General features: G+C 34.3%; 1 protein-coding gene across 1 annotated transcript; it reads right to left on the bottom strand.

Moving 5' to 3' along the window:
- Positions 1 to 7,547: 7,547 nt before the first annotated feature.
- On the bottom strand, positions 7,548 to 9,186 carry LOC140892645 (B3 domain-containing protein At2g36080-like). The gene is made up of 2 exons (XM_073301590.1): positions 8,390 to 9,186; positions 7,548 to 7,865 (listed from the first exon to the last, which is right to left on the bottom strand). Exons 1-2 carry the CDS (start codon positions 9,051 to 9,053, stop codon positions 7,651 to 7,653), a joined length of 879 nt encoding a protein of 292 aa, XP_073157691.1. The 5' UTR covers positions 9,054 to 9,186; the 3' UTR covers positions 7,548 to 7,650.
- Positions 9,187 to 9,528: the final 342 nt, after the last annotated feature.

Here is a 9,528-nt window from a genome sequence, read left to right as displayed (position 1 = left end):
AGTACAAAACGAATTAAATCTTCGGCTAAATATGTATGCATGTGAAATTAAACTCATTCAAGTTAAAATCAAATAATTCAAATAGCATACAAGTATGTGATTTTGTTTGGGCACTCGAATTAATTCAAATTCGAGTTAATCGTCCCGTTCATTCAATTGTCGTCTTCTTACCTTTTCAAGTTCGTCGGGGATTCAAATCTGAAAATAATAACGAACTAAATCAATATCATATCGAATCAAAACGAATCAATACAGGAAGTTCAATACTATACCGTCTTCAATTCTTGAATCGGTTCAAACTCCCCCAGTTAGTTCCAAAGCCGAATCGTCAACCCAAATCTGAAAATGTTGAACATAAGGATTCGATATCAATTCATCAACTCAAACCAAACCGGAAATCAAACCGAAATAATAGAACCGATAGTCCAAAACTCGATTTCGATGGCATAACAGCTATAAACGGTCAAACCAAAAATCAACAACAACATCAACCAACTCTAAACAACTCATATCATCTTCCAATCCATCAAAACAACCAAATCCAACTATAATTCACAAAACCCATTTTCGAAAATATGCTCCAAAAATCATATAAAATCCAAACTTCATTTTTTTCCAAACCGATTTCGAATACCCGTGCAAGCTCAAGAACGACATACTCGAAATTTATCAGATTCTGACAACCCGGTAAAAATCAAAGTTCATGGATCGTAGCAAAACTTACGTCAAAACGACGCCCTCGTTGCGATGATCGTGAATCTCAACTCGAATAAAAAATCTAACGGTCGGATCGTGCGAATCGAAGGAAAGAAAACCTTGAGAATCGTTGGCCATGGCTTTCTCTTGGTCTCGATTGGCGTGAAGAAGGGAGGAAGGAGAATGGTGGAGAGAGGTGATAGCTAATAATAATATACACTCCCAAAGACTAGTCAACCGATTAATTGCAAATCGGTCCCTGAAACTCCAAATTAAATCAATTCAATCTCGCCTCAATTAATCTCCATTCATTCCAAAATAAATAATAATCAACTCTGCTAATCACGAAATAATTAATTTCAGGGCCTTACATTAAATCACATGCATCAGTATGTATTAGTTCAAGTGGCGTAGTACTTCTCGTGACAGTATGAAATGGAGCTTTTGCCATTTTTACTTCAACACAAATCTCACACTTGTTTTGTGGATTTCTTTTAAACGTTGGTATTACATTTAAATTTGCAAGTCATTGAAACATATTGAAGTTAACATGTCCTAATCGTGCATGCCATAATTCATAGCTTTCAAGCAAGTAAGCAGAACCAACAACTTTATTCTTCGCCTCTTGGCGGATAACATTCATTACATTCAATATAAAGAGACCACTATCTTGGTACCCTTTACCAACAAATACACCGGATTTGGTTAAGACAAATTTATCAGATTCAAAAACCATTCTAAATCCTATCTTGCTCAAAAGAGAACCCAAAACTAAGTTCTTTCAAATGTCTAGCATATGCAGCACATTCTTGAGCTCCACCTCTTTGCCCGAGGTCATTTTCAACACCACGTTTCCAACTCCAACAACTTCAGACGTAGCGGAGTTTCCCATGAACAATTTTCGATCCCCAACGGTAGCATAGGTGGAATACATATTTTTTCGGCACAAATGTGGCTCGTAGAGCCGGTATCGATCCACCATTCTCTTGGATCATCCACCATGTTGGTCTCACAAATAACAACACTAAGATCAATATCAGAAATCGCTAAAGGCACATACCTTTGTTCAACCATGTTTGCTTAATTTGGTTTCTGATTTTTGTTGTTTTTATTTGGAAGTCGGCAGTCCCTTGCCATATGATTCGGTTTGCCACAGTTGTAGCAATTTCCCTGGAATTTCTTCTCTTTCCCTTTTTTGCTTTCCATCATGGGGGCGCTTCCTCTTGTGATTCATACTCGATTCCGCTAGATTTGCTTTGGCCTCGGTTTCCATCATTTTTTTTATTTTATTTGGCCTCAGTGTTTCTGTTGTCTTCCTTGATGCGAAGCCTCACAATAAGGTCTTCAAGTTTTAACTCCTTACGTTGTGCTTAAGGTAATTTTTGAAGTCCTTCCACTGCGGTGGCAACTTCTCAATGATAGAAGTGACTTGGAACGGTTCGTTGATCTCCATCCCTTCGGCCAACAAGTCATGCAAGATAATTTGTATCTCTTGCACTTGACTCATCATAGTTTTTGAGTCGATCATCTTGAAGTCCAAAAACTTGTCAACCTCAAACTTCTATATGCCAGCATCTTCAGTTTTATATTTCTTCTCCAAGAAATCCCAGAGTTACTTGGCCGTCTTAACAGAGAGTATACACTATAGAGAGTGTCATCAAGGCCATTCAGAATATAGTTTCTGCACAGGAAATCATTGTGGTTCCACACATCAACAGCGGTCCTCCTTTGGGTGTCAGAATCGCCTTCAACAATGACAGGGGATCCTCCTTGAGAAATCAGGACAGATTGAGTGTGGTCAGATAGAAGAGCATTTTCTGCTGCCAACATTTGAAGTCGGCACCAAAAAACTTTGGCGTCATTTCTCCATGTTCGGGGGTGGAAACGAGCAGATTGAATGAAACAGTAGACATCTTCAGAATCCGAAAAATACAAAATTTTGTCTTGCGATTGTTAAAAGGATAGTATTCCGAATTCTGAACACACCAGCACTAATAACAACAACAAGTCGAGGCGAGAGAATCTCTCTATCCGCAAGACAAAATTGCCCGTTAACAGTGCTTAAATGTTGGCGGAAATCGTCTCTAAGATACAACAACTTTACAATCGAGATATAGCAGCACACCAAATATCTCGATCTTTGACGAACAAAAATATGTGCCAACTTGACTTTTGAGAGAGAGAGGGAAGAATTTGCAGAGAAATCTGCTGTATCATGTTATCAGATGTTACAGATTTATCTCTCTGCATTATAACAGTCATATATATATATATACTATGACTCCAAAGAACACGTTTTATGGCCTAAGGATACAACCCATGACAGATAAAACTCAGAAAGAGTCATAACTTTTCGGACTGTAGGCAGCGCTCTCGAGCGGTAAAATTTAACCGCTCGGGCGCCCAACTTTCTGTCTCGCATATTTGACGATGCGCCAGAGCGGTAATATTTGACCGCTCGGGCGGCCAACTTTTGGCCAATATTCCTTTTTGCTGACGAGGTGTTGCGTGCGGGCGGTAATATTATGCAGCTCGGGCGCACACAAAAAATGATAATAAATATTATTTAACTAAATTTGATACAAAAGGAATAATAGGATCATATGCCCTCGCCTCGCCTCACCGGCCGACCGCGCACGTGTTTGTTGCATTGATTAGCTTCTTGCCCCTTTACAAAACATCGGTGCCCTAAGGGCCCAATTCCATAATACAAAGTTGGATTATATAAAGTGAGCAATACATTGGAGTTGTTCCAATGTGTAACAACTTTCCCTCCAATTTATTTCACAAATTCAAATTTTTCAACACTTGGGACAAGCCTTTAGGACAAGCTTTTCAAGCCTATTTCAAGTCATTTATTTCAACAATTCATTCAATATTTTTTTTTCCAACAATCACTTTTGCAACTACCCCACTTCGGCAGGGATTATCTCAATTGCCTTCAGCTTAACACTTCTCAAACAATTTCTGTAGGGAGAAAGACTCCTTTGTCACAAGTACTACAAGAATATTGCAAAATGAATTCTCACACACTAAGATTCTTAACTTGATCAAATGTAATAGAGTAGCTAGTGTATTTAGAAAATTTAGCTGAGACTCTTTTCGGTTGAGTAATTGATCAGTTCTTGAAAGCATCAAAGACAGGTAGTACTTAGTAGTAAGACTGAATGTGTTGCGTCTGAAAGCTTGAATGTCAATCCTATTTTTAGGATAAAAACAAATTTCAAATTTTAAAGAATCCAACTTGTTTGTCTTTTATAAACATTCTCTGGAATTAAATCGGATTTGCTCGGATAAGTATCTGACCATAAAAAGTAATTGATCGGCTTTGAAAACGAGCTGATCAGAATTGATTTCGACAAGATCATATAATAATCGGCGAGGTTTAAAGACTATCTGTGCCGAGTTTTCTTTTGAGATGCTTTTATTAGACATTTTATCAATAATGTTCATTCGGCGAGGATGAAATTGGCTTGATTAATAATTTCTAAACTCACCAAAACAAAATTATCTACCAATTTCTTTCTTTTTAGTGATGTTAAAATATTGCACTCGTCGACTTGATGATAGCAAGAATTCTTCATCAAAATTAACTGAAAGGACACAAATGTTAATACAAATTTACTATATCTATTGAAAGCTTGTTTAACGTACAATTGATTGGATCGGATGGGTTCTCCTTACTTTTTCATTCCCTTATATCTTGATCTTTGCTTATATATATGACTCTTGCATACTTCGCCCCTTTTTGACAGCACCATCCACACTTTGTTGCCTTTATTTTTCGTATTAAGTTGTGTTTGAGAGATCTTTTGAGAAGTATTTCTGAGCTTTTCCTTCAAAAAGTTTCACAAAATTTTAAAATTTTGTGAAGGAAAAACTTAGAAATGTTTATAGAAGTTATCTCAAACACTACCTTAGCCTTACGAGTGATAAAACTCATGACATCCTTGAGCTTATCACGCATTTTTCAATCTTTGATTCCAGCTGGTTAGAGCCACTATAAATCTACGTTCACGAGCAAGCTTCAGCTACTCCACTTGGTTGAAGCTGACATTATGGCCTTGTTAGCTAGTTCTTTGAAAAGCTTTTTCTATTAAAAAAAAAAAAAAAAAAAGAAAAGTTGATGATGATATTGCCTTGAGTAGGGATGACTGTCTTCACATTATTCACTAATGAATCGAGTTTTTGCAAATATGTCATCCAGTAGAGATTCTGCAGTTTTGAGATTCTTCAAAGGTACAAAATCAGATTTAGAGGAATTCGATGCTTTGGCAATAATGGTCAAAATTTGTCCAGTAAGCGTCAAGAGTGGCTCTGTTATGGCATGTCTAGAAATCAACTCAGTTTGAAGAAAATTCTATTCAGATAATATTTCTAGCTCAGCTTGATCAGCCATATTTCCATCACCAATTGCATTTTGTTCAAGTGGAGGAGGAGAGAGAGTGGTTCCAAGAACTTTAATTTAGATGCTTCATTTTTATGTTAATCCGAAGTAGAAAATTCAAATTTGTTTCCTAGATTGACTACCGTAGAAATCATCTCATTGATATGATTGACCATGCAACCATTAATTGGAAGGTTCGATCTTATTTCGAAACGTCTGATCTCGTTCGATGCTTCTGAAGTCATCTTTGGTGATTCCAAACTCTTCCAAGGATCCCAACTCAATTTCCTCTTGGTTCCGAAGAACTTTTTAATTACTTAATTTTCATAAGTAAATGCCCCTTAAACATGACGTAAAACGATATTCGGGTCATAAGATATATATACCGCAATTTTCTTTTAAATTTAATTTGCTTTGCTATAATTTCAATATAAAAAATTAAGAAAAAATAAATTTTTTGGTCCATTAACTTGTCTATGTTTTTTGTTTTGATCCATTAACTTTTTCGATGTGGGTTTTGGTACATTAACTTTGCATTTTCAGTGTTAATTTATTGGTCAAACTGCATACGTGTCAACTTCTGAATGGTCCAAAATGATGACGTGGACCAATCAGAAGCTGACACGTATGCAGTTTAACCAAAAAATATTGAAAATGTAAAGTTAGTGTACTAAAACCTACATCGAAAAAGTTAATGGACCAAAACTCGAATGAAGTAAAGTTACTGGACTAAAAAACTTATTTTCCCAAAAATTAATAACTTTCATTTTAAAATTTTGAAAAAAAAAACTACTTCTTTTCTAATTTTTCTACGGGACACACACATATTATATTTTATAATCCGATCGTATAATATTAAAATTATTCCTGTTGTTGATGAAATCTTCTATAAATAGCAAAATAACTTTCAATTTACGTTGTTATCACTCCCCCCAATAATCTCTTTTCAATCCATGCTTTTATACAAATTTTTTAACACTGAACATATTTATAGATATTTCCATATTTATTATATAATTTTCCATTATTTCATAATAAATTATTTATATTCAACTAAAATTTATTATAACAAAATATTATTTAGATATACATCTATAATTTTCACACAACACTTATGCTTTATATATGTGTATACTATATAAACAGATGTCTTGTGAGATGATCTTACGAATTTTTATCCATAAAAATGTTCAACGTACCATAGCGCGCTGCACATATTTAAAAGTAATAAAAACTAATAATCTTTTTGCATAAAAACTAAAAAAAAAATTATGAGTTACCCAAATACAAGATCTATCTTACAAAATTGACCCGTAAAACCGTCTCACAAAAATTTTTTGGACACTATATATTCTATTAGATATTAGATATTATATAATATTATATAATAGTAGCATGCCTCATAATAACCGTTTTAAATTTAATGTTTGTCAAATCACATCAAAATTTTTGTCCATTTATACCAAAATTTAACTCGCCCCTCTTTAAGTTGAATCTCAAATGACTAGATTACCCCGTCTTTTCCTTTAACATTTTAATCTCATTTTTTCTAACTCCCTTCTCAAATTTCATAATTTATCGATTATTATTAAATAAAATAATAATAATTAAAAATTATTATTTAACAATTCGCTTATTTATTATTTTCATTATTTTACAGTTCCCTAGTATATATAAAACTTGTTAAAACGTGTTCGACATAAGACTAGAGTGGACGAAAGTAAATATTTGACAGCATGCGTGAACTAAAATTTAAAATATTCTTGCACCTAAATATGAGTGTTTTTTTGGGTACATACAATAATGTAGGGTGTTTGGCGGTTTGGTCTGGAACTCGTCAAAACTCGATACTCCTTGTGTCCTACTTATTAATTTAATTATTATTTTTTGATTCCTCTTAATTATATAATTTAGTTTTTATATTCATATTATCTTTTTTCTATTTTAATTTAATTTATATATATGAAATTAATATCATTATTTACTTATATGGTTTTTTATGATATCAAATCTTTAATAATTAAATATGAACTGAATAAGATTGTTTTATATAATTTATATTTCCAAACACTTTTTTAGCCTGTCTAAAAATAAAATAAATCAAGGAAAAATATTTTTATGGTCCATTAATTTGTTCATTTTTTATTTTTTTCAATTAATTTTTCAAATTTTGGTTTTGATATACTAATTTTTAGTTTTTGGGTATTTTGGTTCAACTGCTGATGTGACATCGAAAAATGCTTACGTGAAATCAGAAAATTATGATGTGGCACCAAAAAATGATGAAATATCTAGCTATCCACGTTAGCAATTGGACCAAAATCATTGAAAACTAAAAGTTAAGGTACTATAACAAAATTTAAAAAAGTTAATGCATCAAAACAAAAAAATTGAAAAATTATTGAACCAAAACAAGCATTTTCCCACGAAGCGGAAACAAACGGAGGAGTAAAACCATAGCACATGTTCGGAATTACTCTTTGATTGCAGAAAATCAAACTGGGAAATTGGACCTGTCACATCCCTAGTCTACCCTATTATTACAAATCACCTCTTAAAATTAATCATTAGTAAAACACAGCGGGATAATGTATCATTTGATCTTGATGATCATGGACGACGTAATATTGGTGGTGATATGGGCTGAGCCACCGCTGGTGGTGGTCGGGGATGGTTGAGCCGTCTTCTCCGATTGCTGCTGATGCCTCGGAGTCATCGGCCTGACATTCTAAATTGACTCCAAATAGCCTCAGTTTCTTCAAGTTCCCACTAGTCGTTGGGGCTGCAAATAAATCCATTAATATTATTTATAATATGTATAATTTATTTATTTGGCACAAGCCGTAATTAATATAATATATGGTCATGAATTATATAATAATATCATATTATAAAATTTCTGAAAGTAACAAGGGAGACTTAACTATCTTGTTATCCATCCACACACCATTTCAAGAAACAGCAATTTACAAACATGGGGATTAATTATTAGCCTTTTGAAGAAACAATAAAGTATATATATAGTTTGTCAATTAATGTCATAACACAAAACCTTATATTATTTTAATTTATATAAACTCGAGTAATATATATTCATCATACATATCTCGAGTATGTTTTTTAAAAATATATATATATAATTTTGATATTTGGGTGTATCCAGATGGCAAGCAATTCATGAAGGACCCCATTTTGTGGTAATAAAACCTAACAAAACCTGTAGCGATATTTATTATATAAAGAAAAAAAAAAAAAAAAGAAGAAAGAAAGATAGGGCTAATGTGTTGCACAGCTAGAAAACGACACCTGAATGAAGAAACTGAGGAGGTTGGTATGAGGGAGAAGTAGAAGAGGCTTGTGGATAAGGGTTGCAGAATATTCCTCTGCTTTCTACACCAGAATTCCTCCGCCTCCACCCAATGAAAAGGCGGCCGGAATCCGCCAGGTGGCGAGAGAAGAGGACGAAATCGCCTGCGTCGAGGCGTTTCTCCTTCACGAAACGGCTCCAACCTTTGGTCAACACGTAGCTCTGGCTACTGTTCCAATAAGAGTAGCGGAACTTCCATGCTTTGCCCGTCTCATCCTCGAAGCTCAGAAGAAAGCCCTTCTCCCCCAATGGGAAGTGTTTCTCGGCGTGTTGCTTTGGTATGACCAGACGATTGAGCTTACCCACGTCGCTGGGCGTTAATGGCTTCTCGAACAGATGTTCTTTAGGGATTTGATTTTGAACCCCCAAATCCAAAGACAAACTACCAGTACTAGTAGTACTGTTTTTAGAATCTGTGTCACTCATTATAATCTGTTCGTTAATTTGGTCCTCTTGGCTGTTGAGGTTGAACATGTTAGCAGAAGTACCAGTACCTCTCACCTGACTATTATTGGTGGGTTTAGGCATTAATGAAGGAGAGAAAAAGGTGGGAGAAGAAGACGAGGAATCCTGCATCCAGTAAAAGTGGTGGTTTATTGACATTTTCAGTGTAGTAAGAAATGAAGGGAAGCTGAGATCAGAGAAGTATATATTGATTTTGTTGCAGAAAATGTTGATGGTCGCAGTTGACAGAGAGACACAGAAAGAAGGAAAAGGCTGGAAAATATATGACAGGGGAGAGAAGTATATATTGTGTATCCAAATTTCTTAAAGACTGAATTATTATTGTATGGACATAGACATGGATCCCTGTCCTATGTTTAAACGTAGCCAAACAAATCATTGTGAAAAACATTACTAACTTAAATGTGTTGTTTTAAAATTAAGTAATCCTTAATTAGTTTGCAATTTGAAATTTGATTATGATTTATTAAAATTGAAAATCTTCTTCTATACTCTCAATGAGCGTGTTGTGACAAGTTGTGGGTCAGTCTGTTCCGTTAGCTCGTTCTGATACTTTTAATTAAAATCGAGTGCTCGTTATTTATGAGAAATTATAATAGACATTTAATAATAT

Source organism: Henckelia pumila, chromosome 3 (genome assembly GCF_033568475.1).
Source record: "Henckelia pumila isolate YLH828 chromosome 3, ASM3356847v2, whole genome shotgun sequence".
Lineage (NCBI taxonomy): Eukaryota > Viridiplantae > Streptophyta > Magnoliopsida > Lamiales > Gesneriaceae > Henckelia > Henckelia pumila.
Note: the sequence above shows the minus strand (reverse complement) of the source record. Positions and strands in the feature narration are given on the sequence as shown.

Bases quoted from the DNA above. Each gene is read 5' to 3' on its own strand.
- LOC140892645 (XM_073301590.1), bottom strand. From the start codon at position 9,053: ATGTCAATAAACCACCACTTTTACTGGATGCAGGATTCCTCGTCTTCT. The intron at 7,866-8,389 runs GTGTCGTTTTCT...ATTTATTTGCAG, and splicing joins TCCTCAGTTTCTTCATTCAG to CCCCAACGACTAGTGGGAAC.